Source organism: Sciurus carolinensis, chromosome 9 (assembly GCF_902686445.1).
Source record: "Sciurus carolinensis chromosome 9, mSciCar1.2, whole genome shotgun sequence".
Classification (NCBI taxonomy): domain Eukaryota; kingdom Metazoa; phylum Chordata; class Mammalia; order Rodentia; family Sciuridae; genus Sciurus; species Sciurus carolinensis.
This window is the reverse complement of record NC_062221.1, coordinates 44476371-44493428: the sequence shown is the minus strand read 5'-3', so window position 1 is coordinate 44493428 and position 17058 is coordinate 44476371. Positions and strand designations below refer to the sequence as shown.

General features: G+C 33.2%; 1 protein-coding gene across 3 annotated transcripts in view; it reads right to left on the bottom strand.

Moving 5' to 3' along the window:
- Nucleotides 1–17058, bottom strand: part of Nlgn1 (neuroligin 1) — a 677570-nt gene that overhangs the window by 434350 nt on the left and 226162 nt on the right. For all 3 annotated transcript variants that reach the window (XM_047563981.1, XM_047563980.1, XM_047563982.1), the window contains one exon: nucleotides 16318–16470. In XM_047563981.1, the coding sequence (XP_047419937.1) occupies nucleotides 16318–16470 (153 nt within the window). The remainder of the gene's footprint in view (nucleotides 1–16317; nucleotides 16471–17058) is intronic.

The window sequence follows — 17058 nt, the reverse complement described above, 5'->3', positions numbered from 1 at the left end:
AAACCAAAGTCTAGGATTAGGCTCTCTTAGTTATGTAGAAATAAAACATTTAGTAGAAAAGATTGCTAGTATTTTACCTGGAAAAATTCAAACATTTTAGAGTATGAGATAACAAATAAAAATGAGGAGTATGGTATTAGGGGCAGTGGTGCATACCTGTAATCCCAGCAAAAAGGGAGGCTGAGAAAGGAGGATAGAAATTTAAGGCAGGCCTTACCAATTCGGTGAGATCCTGTCTCAAAATTCAAAAAAAAAGTTAAAAGGGTTGGAGATGAAACTCACTGATAAACTGTCCTTGGGTTCAATTCCCAGTACTGAAAAAGAAAAAAAAAAGGAATATGGTGATTTCAATTTCACCATTTCATAGAACTAATCCTCTTAGATCTACTTCTCATTAGTGGAAAAGAGCATATCACTCACCGTGTAAATAAAGATCAGGTTAAACAAAGATGAGCATCCAGCTAATTTGGCTGAGAACTTCTTGGGCTTTGGAGAACATGGTGTAAATATCAATTATCTGTCATTAACAGAAGGCCTTACATGTTAGGAAAAAATGAAATAAAAGGGAAAACCTTAAATAACAAAACATTTTACTAATATTAGCCACTCTCTGACAAATCTGAGCAAAGGATATAAAGGTCACAAAGAAAGTTGAAATAAAATAAAATTGCATATTCTTTAATGTTTGGATTTGATACTGGGTGCTGAACCTGGGCACTCTATCACTGAGCTACATCCTGGATCCTTTGTACTTTTTGAGACAGAGTCTTCCCAAATTGCCAAGGAAGTTGGAATCCTGGTCCCTCAGCCTCAGAGTAGTCGGGGTTACAGGCACACACCACCCCATCACCTGGTTAAAATGGTATATTCTTCTGATGTTTTTACCCCCATGAAATACAAAAAGGATACACACACAAACACATCTGTATCTTTTCATTTGCTTATTTATGTCTTTTAAAAATAATGTTCAGACTTTAAATTTATTTTTAAAAATAAATAAAATTAATCATGCTATCAACATTTTAAAACAACCCCTAAAATGTACTTTGGCAGAAAACTTTTTCAATAGTCCATAATGTACAAAAGTACAATTTTAATTCTTATGAAGTGATGAAAAATGAATATTTTTTACATGGAGATCTTAATTTCCCCACTCTTTTATTTGTTCTTTGGCTGGCAGTTTTCTGTATTCTTCTCTTGGGCACAATTGAGTCTAAGAGGCTATTTGGGCCCACTTTAAGGCTTCCAGATTGTTGGATAGGGTTTTTATGCTCACAGAGTTGAAAGAACCACATAGAGTTTAATCTGCTCTAACAAAATCATGGCCTTGTGAAAAAAATATTTTCAGTGACATATTAGATACATTGAAATTGCTACCAATTGTCAATAAGAGGAAAATCCTCAAACTAATCTCAGTACACAATGTCAGCCATCAGTAGTATTGACAATGTTGAAGTGCTTACCCAAGGGTGACATTACCATGATCCTTAGGAGTGTGGCAAGGAAATGACAAAAATTTATGCTTATATTTCTCTTTTTATAAGAGAATAAAGAAGCACTGCCTTTTAGCCATACAGAGTGAAACTTTAAACTTCCCTGGTATGCGAATCAAACGCGTCATTTAAGCAGCACATCCATATACACCTGTTACCTATGGTGCAGGAGGTCTCCGGGTGGGCAGGACGTGGCCTAGCAGCCTGTTCCGCCTTCTTGGCTTTCTTTGTTCTGAGGCCTGCTGCCGATTCCATGAGCCTAGTTAAGTGGATTTAGTGTCTATGTTAGCTAATTTTAATAAAACTAGCACTCACATGGGACAAGTAGCTTCAAAGAAGCCTTGCAAATAAACCACAGCTTGAAGATTTTGTAAGTACCAATGAGTCATATAAAAATGGCAAAGCTGACATTTTTTTCTCTTTGCTCTTAAGAATGAGCTGGTAGCCAACAATATTACCAAGCAGAAACCATGACAATTTAATCCTATTTGACAAGAATTCAGCCTTCAGAATTATCAAGAAGTCTATTATATAGATTTAAATACACTACGATTAACAACGAACTGCTCCTTAAATGTGTTACTGCACTTTTGTGTCTGTGTGAATTGTCTTTTTCAGCTTTGATAGCCATTAAAACCAAGCATTAAATTGCTCCTCAGTCTTCCATACCTCTGGATCACAAAACGAAAAATGAACATCTTAAAAACAACAAAGTTTTTCCCTAATACATATATAGTTTTAAAAGAGGATTTGTTTTTCGAATTCTAATATAAAACAGAATTATTTTAAAACATTTTTACATTTGTATCTTCTATGCATTTTTATATATAAATATATATTATATGCATGGTATGGTATATTAGTACCCTGGTAAAGGTATATAATTTGCAAATGCTTCTGTGAATTAAGTGCTCTTTCTTCAAATATTTCTACTAACAGGTGTAGGTAATCCAAAGTTTAATTTTATAACAGTCTAGAACTATGTGCTGCTCAATGTGGTAGCTTCTAGGCACAGGTGACTACTGAGCACTAAAGATGTGGCTTATATTACTGAGGAATTGCAGTTATAAGTTTTATTTGATTATAGTTTATTTAAATGTTAAAAAATGAAGCAGTGCAAATAATGTTTTCTGTTAAACACAACTGTGTTGTTTGATAGAGTGATATTTTACTTTAGATGTGGAAAACTTCGTATCTGAATTGAGACGTTCTCTAAGTATAAGCCATATTTCAAACTATATATATGCAAATTATTCTATTAATAATTTTATGTTGATTCAATTTAGAAATATTTTGGATATATTAGCTTGAATGGAATAAATGTTTAAGGTTAATTTTATCTGCTTCTTTTTGCTTTTCTTTAATGTGACAGCTATATAATTTAAAATTATATATGTGGATTGCAGTTTATTTCTCTTAGCCAATGCTGGCCCAGAGGCAGCAGGTGATGGATAGAGATATTTACAAAAGGAATATTTAAAAGAATAGACTCATTACTTATGAAAGATTCAAGATTAAACTAATAGACCAATTTTCAACCTATAAAAGGTGTACACATGCACATTTTAATATAAAAATATTTGTAATTGAGAGTCACTGATCTTAACTAAGAATTTCTTTGATTATCTATTGTATATCATTGGAGTTACATAGAATTAATTGTCAGGAACTTTAAGTTGCAGTTATCTAATTTTAATTTTATTCCAAAGAAATAGTAGGTTTTTTACTACTATATAAAGGCTGGAACAAAAGCAAAAGACAGAAAAATGATAATATTTTAAAGAGACCTTTTAAATAATATTTTAATAGACATTTTAAAGAGAATAAGAGGAAGGAAACTTTTTGATTTCTTGCTCATAGATACCACTGTTTTTAAAATAACTAAGTAAATTATCCCTTTCTTTTAAGGATAACTGAAAAATCAGGCTAACACAGTACTACTTTTTTTTTTTTTTAAATCAAATCCACTGACTCAGTCCTCCATACTAATGGACCAGAAAAGTGAAATAGTCAGTAGTTTTCTCATACAAAACAGTATCAGTTAGAAAATTCATCTTTAGAATGCACACATACAGAGAAACCTCTATGTAATACTTTTCATAAATCTCAGTGTTGGGTCTCTTGGCCTCAGTTTTTCTGGCAACCCCATCTAGAAGCTGACACTGGGAATAGGTAGAGAAAATGTAACTCATGGCAAACAGAGTACGCAAGAGTCTGGGTCGTGAATGAGCTTGAATTACAGGGTTTGGACTATTTCCCTCTTAAAGTATTTATATCCTAGAACTCTATTTTTCTAATTGTTCTCTAAACATAAAGTTCCACATGAGAAATTTCTTTTGAATGCTTAGGGCTTAGAATACCTTTGATTTCCCTGAAAAGTTGCTCTATTTCACATCCCTTCTGATGTTGAGAAATAAATAAAACCTGATAGAGTTCTACTGCAGGTCCACATGCATCTGCTCTGGAAATGTTCAGAGACTTTTTATTCTCCTTCTCAAGTCTTCCTTAGCCTTGATTCATTATGTACATGACCATAATTTTACTGTATGTCCTCCCACAAAACTATCACAAATGCTATCTGAAAAAAGGACAGGCAAAAATAGGTAAACGAATGACTTATTTAATTACTGCTATAAATATAAAATTATATAAACTGTGGTGAAATATTATTTAGGAATTAGGTAGACTTTATTCTAACAATGCAGATCAGCCTAGAATCAGATAAGAGCAATGAGTGCCTGATCCATGGTCCTTCTAAACATGTTCTTTCAGAAAATAAATCCCTCATGAGCCACAGACTGTAAATTCTCTGTTTTAGTAAATATGACACAGATTGGCTCTAAAACAAAAGGGCCAAATACACATGCTGAAAAACAAAATTCTTGTGACATAAAGCAGATAAAATCGTGGCATATTTCAAGGGAAAACACTATCAATTTAAACAATCTATTTTTACTCAAATGTAATAATGCATCTTTCTTAAATCTTATTTTCACAGTCAAAAAACTTCAGTATTTTATTACAATTAAATAATATAAAATCACTACATATCTTTTTCTCAGAAAAATGTTGCTTCTAATTTTGGTGATATTACCACAAAAAAATCCTTTAAATAATTTCTATTTGAGTGTGTTACATAGCCAAGAGAACTGGCTATGAAATATCTTTTTTTTCTTTCTAGAGCTCAAATGAAAGAAGCCAGCAAATACTCAAACACAAATTAATACTCTCTTGGAAATGTCTCGTCTCCCTGACACACCTTGGCTCTTTAGAAAGTGATTCTGAAGGTGACTTTACCAATATGTAAGTCAACTGGAAAATATTATTTGTTTCAGGTTCAGGAAATTTTTCTAACAATATCAATTCATTTTTAAGTCCTTACTGTCCATGGTTCCATTAGAAGACATGGTCCCAAAAAAGGCAATCAAGAGTTGAAGATCTCTCGTACCAACCTCAGTCTATTTGTGACAGCGTTGAGCACCTGTAATTCAATTCAAGACTGATGAGGTATCTGAAGAAAAAGTTAAAGAAACTGCAAAAGGGATTTTCTTTTTCCTCTTGTCTTTTTAAAAGAGCAACCTTAAATTGAGTCTGAAAAAACTTTAGGTGCAGCAGTCTATTATATATATTGTTCCACTACAAAGGACACTTCTCTAAAAGACTTGGGAAGATTTTCTGCTACTTCAAATGGAGCAAAGGGTGGTTACCATTAACAAGGTCTTATTTATGTGAGACCCAAGGTGAGGGCTGTGTATACAAATGCTTAGTTCACTTTCCTACCAACATTCTCTACCACCTCTTTTCTCTGGATTCCCAGACATATTTATCCTAAGAAGAAGACACAGTGCATTAATTTATGTTTATTGATGACTTTTGTATCCAGGACACTCTGCCAGTCTTAAAGAAATTGAACAACCAGATAAGGCCCAGTGTTTATATTCTGGTTTAGGTGACCAGTCATTGACCATATCAGCAGTTGATACATATACCAAAAACTGGAATTGGCTTCATGCATGCCAAAGTAAATACTAGGCTGCACATACTATGAAAGAGAGAGAGAAGAGGGATCAACTGACCTATAGATTAAAGGTAGAGTGATAATGGGGCCATGATGGTTCACATGGGTATATGTGGTAAATAAGCAGTTGGAAATGAGCTTGGTAGGCAGTGAGAAGTCTAGCCTGACTTGAGTGGAAGAGACTTCACAGAAACCAATAGGTATTATGGTTTGGGTCATAAGTGTCTCCTATAGGCTTAGATGCCAGCCTATGGCAGTAGGTGGCAGAATCTTTTGGAGTTGGGGCCAGCAGATGAAAGTTAGTCACTGGAGGCATGCCCTGGGAGGAAATACTGGGTTCTGATCCCTATACTCCCCTCTTTTTGCTTTCCAGTCACCATGAGATGAACAACTTTATTTCACTATGTACTCCCTGCCATAATGCCTGGCCTTTGCCAAATGCCCAAAGCAATGGGAGCCAAGAAACCATGGGCTACAACTTCTGATACTAGTAGTCAAACATACCTTTCTTCCTTTTAAGTTTATTTCTTCAGGTATTTTGTCACAGTGACAGAAACCTGACTAACACAGAAGGTAAAGATTGCTAAGAAAACAAGCAACATTTTCCATAGACATGGACTGGTAAGAAAAATCTAAAAAGAATCCCAGATTCAGTAAGAATCATTTAGTGATGGGGAACGGACTAAAAGTTAAAGAAAATTAATGCTCTGATGTATTTTTAAAGTAATTTCCTGGTTGTGGTATGAGATAGAATGGCTTGTAAGTGGATCTGTAGGATCAGGGCTCAGTTGGAAGCCCATCTGGTTACCTAAAGTGAGGAGGTAGGAGCAATGGGAATAGAGAGATATAAGGTATTAAAAAAAATTGAACAGTGCTAATTAAACCTAAAAAGACAAAAACAAAGGAGCAATAGCCAAATGTTTACACAGTAAGTAGTTCAAATAAAGTCTTCAGAAAGGGAAAGAGAAAGAATAAACAAGATGTGCTGGCAGATCAAATTGCAGTCTATTTTTAAGACAAATCAGCCACAGTGGGTGGAACCCCCCAAACCAGGTACTAGGTCAGGGCAAGGTGGGGAGTCCTGCTGTTTCTCTTCTTGAGGAAGCATCACAGGCAGAAAAAGCTATTCAAATGCAGAAGAAAAGGAAAAAAGAAAAAAGCAAGATCTATGCTGTCATTTTCTCATTATAGAGGGGAAAACTGACCTTGCTTGAGAAAAAGACCCATGTCTTCATTTAAGGAAAAGAAAAAAATATGTGTAATTGATTACATTGCATTGTTTTTCTTTGACCCATAGGACGAGCAAGGAAGAGAACTTCTATGTTGTCTATAAAGTCAGAAGACGACTTTCTATTTTCCTGGTCTATGGATTCAGTATCTAGGTAAGGGCTAGTGATCTCCTCAGATCCTTTCCCTCTGTGTTTCTGATTTCAAAAACCATATTTTCTCATTTCATCAACAGAAAACTTTTTGTGGTGGTTTGTGGGTGATCTCTTTGGAATTTTTCATTTTTACCACAGTTGCTTGTTTAAATAATTGCTACTGTTTCTAATTATCTTAACTCTTTTAAAATTGTTTTTGAAATATTTTATCCATATTTGAATATTCAACTTTGAAATATTTAACATTGAAAATGTACAGGTAAAAATGCCCACCAAATTCCATTAGCATGAGAAGTTAAAAAAAGAGGCCTTTCCTTAAATTCTCAGTCTATATTTAACCTCCATCAATATTTGTAGAGGTGATATTTGGTTTTAGCATCCCTTTTTTTAGGAAATACAACTTACCAAAATTTGTGTTGATGTTTAATGTTGTTGTTCCTCACTGTGAATTGTACAGAGGGATTCAGTCTGATATTTTTCAACATTGTGAACACCAACGACTTGAAGCTTACAGCAGGCACTTAAGAAATGCTTGTGAAATTAATGTCTGACACATGAATGAATGAGATAAAGGATAACTTTTCCAAAAATGAAGTTCAGTATTTTTTTGCATATGGTTTACTTGGTTGCTGTCCCCAGAAGAATGCCTTCACTAGGAATGAGGAAAATTTTATTCTAGTTCTAAACTTTATTTGAAATCACTGATATTAATAACTCAAGAAAATCATAAACCACATTCTCCCAACTTCCCCTCAGAATTTGCACAAAGACTATTTAAGATAATTAATAAAAAGGCATCATTTTCAGGACAACGGGGAGCTTAAGTGATACTATCTTAATAGCAAAGAAACATTATAATGATAAGAAGACATCATAATAGAGATTTTTGTATTATGATCTCATATCTGGCCAGCCTATGAAATAATATGAATCACATTGATCCATAGTCCTTCAAAACAGAAATTTAAATGAGCTTTCCATAAAACTGTTTTGATCAATTTCATTATCAAAAAAGGAGGGAAAATTGTCAAGATCTCTGTTGCTCTATGTTTCCTCACTCAGCTGAGTCCGCCAAGGCTCAACTGATCCCGTAAGACTCTGAGCAAAATATCTGCCTCAAATACTGACAAAAGACCGTCCATTAAACGTTTAGGCTTTTTGTATCTTTAACAGGATAACTACTTTGATGAAGGTCTAGGATCACCTGAAACTTTAAAAAAAAAAATCACGCACTAATCTGTTCAATGTCATGCAATTATTTCCCATTGTTCTCAGAGGTACTAAATCTTTAGTGAGTTGATGCACAGGCTACTGCTTATGTCTTCAAACTTATTTAAGAGTGCCCACGCCTTTCTCAAAGTCCTCCAACTGGGTTTGTACAGGTCCTTAACAAACCAGGACTTCTCTTTCACCTGACTTTCACCAGGACTCCCTTTTCTGCCTCTTCCTCCTCTCTAAGACCACATCAGATCAACACCTGTTGATACTCCAGATTCACCTTAAGTTCATTCCACAAATATTTTCTGAGCAAATACCATGTGCCAGGGACTGTATGAGGCTTTAGAGAGTTAGACAATAGTAAAACAAGCAATACTAATATAAACCAGAACAATCAGGGATGATAGATCTAGCACAGAATTTTAAAAGGGAGATGACTTGTTACATTATGGCTCTTTTTAGATGGAGTTAACATAAATGGTCTGAGAAGATGATATCCAAACCACAATCAGAAAAATATGAAACTGGCCCTACAAAGATCCAGGGCAGAAAGAACAGCAGGTATAAAATCCCTAAAATGGAATGAGTTTGAGACATATGAAGAGTGAAAGATGGTGCTGGAACAGAGAAGAAGAACATGTGAGATGAATTGAGATCCTAGCCAGGACTTGTTCATGCTGAGTTTTGCCAGACAAGGCAGGAAGTAAGTTTAATTTTATTTTAAGTGAATAATGTGAAGCCAATGGAGAATGTTAAGCAAAGAAGTGAGCTGGTGTAGTTTATGCTTTTAAAAGATAATCTAATTTTGCAGTGTGGTGAATGGATTACAGGTAAGGAGAAAAAATGAAAGAGAGAGAGACAATGTAAGAGATTCTGGGAGACATTGCCAAGTTTGGTAAAGGGGGAAATGGAAAGAAGGACAAATCCAGGATTGTGTTAGAACAATTCATTAAGAACACCTGAGGGACTGTGTATTGAACATAAAGGAGAGAGATTAATCAGAAAGTATCAAGATTTTGCTGGATGGTTCATACAAGATGGAAAGGTCAATGCCACCAGTATAGCACAGTGCTGAAAGGAAAACTCATCTAGTATTACTTGATTTGAATGAATGCGTAAGTTACTTAGCTTCTCTGCTTATTTATTTTTGCGTTTATAAAATCTGGAAAATTGCAACCCTACCTCATATGGTTTCTGTGAGAATTTAAGATTGTTGTCTATGAGAACTGCTTAAAACAGATTTTGGAATACAATAAGTCCCCAGTGAATGTGGCTATTATTACTATTACTGTTGTTGCAATTACGGTTATAACCTGTTATTGTAACCCAGATATGGAAGGCAATAAATAAGGGAGTCTGAGGAATTTAGCATGTTCCAGCCATGTTAAGACCAAGATATTCATTAGATATCCACATGGGAAGGTTGGGAGAGAGAAGAGCAGAAAAGTCTGGTGTTCTGAGGAATGATCAGTCCTGAAGATGCAGTTTTTTTCAGGCATAGAAGTGGAAAGTCACTTCTGCAGAGATCATATTCAGAGCTACGCATGAATTCCCCTAGGGAAATACTATAGAGAGAGAAGGAAAGAGAACAAAGGCTTTTCTTAATGGGACTTCAATATTCAGAGGTCAGGTTAGGAGAGGAGAGCCAGGGAAGGAGAATGAGAAGAAGCAGAGGTGATATAGGAGTTTATCTGGGGTGACATCAAAAATCAAACAGGCCAGGGACAAGTCAGTTAGCACTGTACTGTGCTAGGGAAAGACCTAGAGAGATTAGAACAGAGAAGTGGCTAATGGAAATGACAATCTGGATGTCCTGAGGATTTTCAATCAGGATTTTCTCAGCGGAGTCTAAGAAATGGAAACCTGAATGTCACCTCCTTAGGAAACCTTTTCTGAGTCTCTGGAATAGAGTAGCTCCCTTTTCATTGAACTTGTCCTTTCTCTAGAACTTACATTGTAACCGCAAAGGGAGTTGGGAGTTGACTTTGTACTAAATTGTCATCTACATAAAGCGTATCATTTGTGTAATTTTTCACTTATTTTCAATCTTCTCTAATTGTTAATAAGATAACAAGGATCATGTCTATCTTGTTTTCACAATATTCATAATAATTACTAGAATGTCTATGCATATGATTACTCAATTTATAATGAATGTACCTAAAATACATTTTTTTCTTCTTTTAATAATATCAACATTAACTTATATACTTACTTTCAGGTTATTTCTAAGTTTTCAGAATAACTAAATAGTTGACTGTGTTCCATGCCACCTGACATCATTTTGGAAGGAGTAGATAGAATAAAAATAATGAAGAAATGCTTTACTTTGCACAGTATTATTACCTATCTTAAGTTCTTTTTCTTATTCCCATAGAACAAACAATATCTATTAATGTCCATTATTCTAAAGTGACTTTGCCCTTATCTTATTAAAAGCGAAATCACCAAATACCTTAGCTCTATTGCATTGGTTAGCTATTTGCTGAAATGACACTATGGAAATTGTAAGCATTTATTATTATTGTGTTTGTGAGTTTTACAGAAGATCACTATAAACAATCACATACTGAAGATATTTTGCATCTTCTAATAACATGAAGTCTATCACACAATTCCTATAGTGTTCCGTGTTCCAAATAAAAACAATAATACTCTTAGGATAAATTTGTCTGTGTAGTGCAGGTAAAGATTTATTTATGTATTTTTGTGATTATTATGTATGTTTCTTCATATGATATTGATAATTATGAAATTCAATTTAGTCTCCCTTTTACCTTGAAAACTCCAATGGTACATTCTCATGGCTTAAGTCTCTGTGTCCTTTTATCTATATTTTATATACTACTATTCAAATATAATTTTAAAAACCAATTTATATGTGTGCATTTGTCACAAATTACTTCCACTTTCTCAAGGTAGAAGTAGTATGAATAAATTAAAGTAAAAGAGAGGATGTCCTTCAGTCTTCACTTTGGTCTCAGGGATAAACTACTCATTATGGTTTTGCTCAACTGCTACCAACTCCAGTAACCCATAAGAACTCCAAGGACAAACTAAACCCTTCTCCTTTATGCCCCAAGATCACCCTGAGACACATTGTAGGATATAATCATCATATAAAAATACAGTATTTGATTGTATACTACTCTTAAATATAAGGCCAAATTTGAGGGTTTTGTTTTTATAGCTTTTGATAGTTTTTTATTTTACAGTCAGAAACAAAAACAATGCAAAAAAGAATAAAAAAGATAAAATATTGTACTGCTTAAAGAACTAATATGCTTTTCTTTTTAAATCATGAGCAATATATAGATTTTACAAATCTTGCTCCTAGTCTGTTAGGATTAAAATATGAATTTCAGTCATGGCATCCTCATTAATTTATTTGATATTCTATACTGCTTTCCATTTTTTTTTTGTTGTTCTGATTCCTGATCTTATAAAGTGACTTTATAATACAAATGAATTAATAAACATATTAGAAATATAAATTAGGATACAATTGCAACATTCTACTGTTTACTTCTCCTCTCAATTAAATCCAATACTCTTTAAAAATAAGGATAATGTCCTTACTTTTTATCTCTCATACAAAATATAAATATTGAAATAAGTGTAATTTGGTGACTGGGCATACCAAATTTATGGTTATTTCTATCATTTGTCTTATAATACTGTAGCATTACTACCTCATGGACAACCTAGTTATAAGAATCAACAAATTTCATTAACTAAGTCTAAGAGAACAAAAATAAATTTAGGAGTTCACTAAAACTGATATGCAGTAAAGATAACAAATGATTGCTTTAAATTATTTAGTCTTACATGACATTATAAAGTAAACTAAATGAAAAATTTCAAAGACAAGTAGATGGGATATGACTTTAGTTTTTTTTATGGGTGAGTGGGACAAACATCATTTATTCATTAAAATATTTAATTAGATGTTCTTAAAGAATTTGCAAAACTTCTAAATACATATCATAGCCTTGAAATATTTTAAGAAATATTTTCTAAAAGAAGTAATATAGGCTAGAATTACAGATTCCGTATTGGTCTCCAAAATATCCATATCAAGACAAAAGTGACGCATTAAATTTCCATCAGATAAAGAATCTCATGTTTGCCCAAGTCAGATTCTTAACAGTGGTGTTAAAATTTTTCTTTTACTTTAAAATAACTTATGAATTTATTCTAAATTTAGAGGTACTCAGCACACATTTTAATACTAAATTACTTAATGCATTTTTTTCATTTTTTTGAGATTTGAAAATACATTATCATTTAAATAGTTTCTAGTTTCAAAAATGTTTAGTGCATAGTATTTCATCCAAACAGCAAATGATCTATTTAATTGTCCCTTTCAATTCTGGTTCATAGGAATACACATTTATCCAAGTTATAATTGAACTATTTGATATTGATTCTTTTCCTCCTTAAGAACACATATCAAAGCATTTCTCCCTAAGTTACCAAGATAATAGTCTTTATTAACTGCACAGTGGAATACTAAAAATTATGTACTAATAATTATTCTAAATACATGTTAAAGGACTATGTAATGGTATATTAAATACCAGATTGTAAAGAAAGCAAATATTGAAAGAGTTTATGCAAAACTGGCAAAAGACAAAAAAAAAAAAAAAATAGAAAGAAGTGAAAAGAAAACCAAAACTTGGTTTATGAAACATGGCCACCCAGAGCTCTAAGAGGAAAAGTGGGGAAGTGAGGTTGGAGACAGAGTCCTCCCTTGCCTTTCCTTTTTTGTCAAACTTTTAAATTTTATTTTATATTTTATTTTATTTTATTTTATTTTAGGGGTACTGGGAATTGAACTCAGGAGCCACATCCTCAGCCCTATTTTGTATCTTATCTAGAGACAGGGTCTCACTGATTTGCTTAGCGCCTCACTGTTGCTGAGGCTGGCTTTGAACTTGCTATCCTCCTATCTCAGCCTCCAGAGCCCCTGGGATTACAGACATGTGCGACAGTGCCTGGTCTACTTTATTGTCAATCTTATGATCAGTTCTTATCATCTTTTGATGGGCAGAAAACATGCACAACACAATAACAGTCATATTGTAACTACTGTTCCAAAGAAAGTCACCAAAGGATATTGGCGGAGGACCCAACACTGTCCTCATACTAGCGCTTCAGATGAAAGTGCTTTTCTTCTTCCACATTATTCCTACTTTGTAGTGAACAAAATATTATTTTTAAACATGAAATACTTTAAACTGGAAGCTTGACTACTAGATAGTAGTATGAATTTTATTACCAAAACATTATTATATTTCCACTTATCATCAAAAAGAGAAGAAAAACAAGAAAGCAAAATTTGCAAGACTTTCCCCCTAGGATGGCAAATTCAAAGCAATACTAATTATATTACTGTTCCAGACATACTGACTTATTGATAATCGCCTCAGAGCAATAGTCTTACAATTAGTTTTTTTCTATTTTAGACCCCCAAATTTGTTTTCTTCACAACAAAACAACCAAATCAAAACAGAATTCAAGATTTTCTCCAATGTGGGCTTAAATCTCATTTTCTGTGTAATTTACCCAAGTGAAAACTAGACAGCAATACTTTTGGATCCCACACCCAAGAAACCTTGGCTTACCTTGTTCATGTTAGAGAAATTATTCATAAGAACAACCTCAAAACTCTATAGCCTTCATTGCTGCGGTCCTGTGAAATGAGCTGTTGATCTGTATTAGAGCACCACTCATGCAAAGGGTACTAAAACAAATGTTCTGATAATTTCTTTTTCATGAATTCACTTAAATATGCTTTCACAAGACCCAACACATCTTTCTGGAAGAAAGTGACCAGAATCCATCTAGAATTAATGTCTTAAGTTATGCCCAAAAGTGTTTCACTAACAAAGTTTTGTACCTCGTCATGCTGACAGTTCAATAAAGGACAGCTTTGGGCTGATTATTATGTGTTTAGGAGGAATTAAGGAATTGAATAATGGAAGAACCTAGAATTCAGCAGAGCCAGAAAAAGTATTTAACACTGAGAAAATCATCTGTCATTAACGCGAACACCATTTGCCATTATACAAAGTGATTAAGCTCTTCAAGTTCTTCATTTGTTGTTCTGCAATCCAACCATTCAGTGTGGCACATAAAGATAAGAAAATGGGCATGAATTAAGGGTTCAAATTGGATCAGTCACCACTTATGAACACAGCAAAAGAAGGAAAGAAGGAAAAAGAGAGAGAATGGGGTAGTCAGAGGGATAGCAAGACCAAGGAAGGAAAGGAGGGAAAGAGAGCAGGGAGAAAGGAAGGAAGGAAGGAGTGAGTGAGTGAGGAAAGAAAGAAGCAAAGCTTCTTTTAACAAAACAACAAAGTTCATTTTTACAAATTGCATTTTATGTTGGTACAACAATGAAAGAAAAGGGTAATATAAGGTGTGACCAAAAGAGTTTAAAATAAATACATAAATGACTAACTGGATGTCCAAGTCCTTGAAAACACTGTAACCACTATTGGTATTAAACTTTAAATTTTCCTTCTGTAGACTGGTCATTGCTCAGGATTTTCAACCTGAACAATCAAAAAATATATGAGAATAAGAGCTAAATAATACAACTGCACTATAAACAATATCATAATTTAAGTGAAAAGTATTGAAGATAACTGAAGACCCTCACATTAAAATGTTCTATAGGAAACAAGACACATATTTAAAAGAAGTAGGAACTCTTCTTTATTTTGCAACATGCAGAGTTTTCATTGATGAGAAGACACTTGTTCATGCCTATTGAAATTATAAAACAACTGAACCAATGCAGGACCAGACCCTGGAGGAACCATGAGTACCTAAGCAAGGCTACAGAAATATTTCAGGCCTATTTTGATACAGTGTATCTATGAAATCATTCACCATTCTCCAAATTTCCAAATAGCAAACTAGAAAAAGATTAAGACTTCACCTTCATTCTACTAAGATATCTCCTTCCCCAAGACATATGAACTTGATTTACAAAAAATCAATATATTTTATATTTTGCGATTAGCATAAATGTGAAATTATGATTTCACAGAATTTAGAATAATAATAGCTTATACTGAAGTGTAAACGAACTTCATTCTTAATATGGCCTGAATATGTGACATCAAATAATCAAAAAAGAGAATGTAATCCAAAATATTTTTTTCAAAATATTTTAGAATAAAGAAAGAAAGTGTGAGATATTTATTTGTCCAAAAAATGATAGATTATACCTCTTGAATCTGTAGGATGGAATAAACTTTTGAGTACAATTAATATTAAAAAATAAAAGCCTCTTTTTGGTCAAATTGTGCTTTTTTAGCAAATTCTGTTAATGAAAATATCATAGATACAGATGTTTACTAAATGATATAATAATTTTACTCCTGAAACTCTGATAAAAGTGGAGCAAATAAACTTAATTTGGCAGGTTTTTTAAAAAATATTTATGACATAAAATAACATGCCTACCTCAGACAACATGGAAAGACTTTTTTAAAATAATATTTCTCTATACTTTTCTTCAAAAACTGAGGATCTGTATATTGTCTTTATTTCATAGTTCCCTGGGGAACCGTATGCATTATTAAACTGGACTCAGTCATTTTATGAAATCAATGTATACATTCCTAAATTAAATAATCCAATCAAATACATTAAGAACATATTTCTAATTATTATAGAACCAAAAACAAAACAAAACAAAACAAAAAACCCTGCACAACAATAGCAAACAATCATTCCTCAAAACCAGCCCAAACACACAATCAGGGAGAGAATATAAAACTGATTCTAAGGTCACCGCAAACCTCCAGCAATTTTATAGCATTGTAAAAAAGAAAAGTAGAAGAAGGCAAAAATTCATCCAGGGACCAACTTTTTTCCTAAGGCCTTGCCATTGTTACGTTTCATAGTTCTATAAAGCCAAACCAGGTAGTACATGTCCCCAAAATGTGAATGATTTCATTACCTTTTAGGTTCACATTTAAAAATCTTCCATAGCTATCCTTTGTCACATAGTTTGGGAACATTTAAAGAACTCATTAGAACTATCAAAAATTTGGTTCGAAAAGGTCAACAAACATAGAAGGAGTGAAACAAAGCCAAGCCAAAAAAAAAAAAAAAGTAGTCAATAATAAATCAAAAACTATCACATATTTCATGTATTAAAGGTAAAAACAAAAAAGAAATTTCTTACCAAGTACCCCAAGCCGATAGTTGACAGTGATGACGATCACATTGCCATAGCTTGCCAGCACGCTCCCATCATATAAGTTTCCAGTACCTTCCATGTATGAGCCACCATGGATATACACCATCACTGGCTTGGGACCTCCACTGTCCCGAATATCTGAAAAACAAATGGTTGGCAATTGTTCTTACCCTCAAAAAACCACAAATAACAAAGCAGAGAATATATTTTTCATTTTAGGGACAAGAGGGCATGATTTTAATATAGGTCTTTAAATTGCTGTTTTTGGTAAAGTGTTTCTTAAGCAACTCAGGTTAAGAGTTACTGAAAAAGAGAGCAATTGTTTCCTATCTGAAATTTTGTTTACAAATTATCAACTGAATTAAAAACTTGGACTAATTGAAAAAGGTATGAATTTTAATGCATTTTAACTGATTCCCAGAAGTGACAATAAAACCAAAAGAAATAATCAAATGATAAAGGCTCTTGGACTACTTTTCAAAACTGATCTCATATAGAATTTATGGGTCATAAGCTAAGGATGATATTATCATTACTGTTGTCAATAAACAATGTTTTTTTTCGTTTCTTATTTACTGTAGAGCTTTGTATCAAATGTAATATGATTACATTGTCATTTATATTTCCATTTGTGGATATAATTATAGTATTATATTATTTATAGCAAGAAGTTTCATTTTACTCTTTGCATAGTATTAAACAAATGTTTAGGCAGTAAAGTCACGT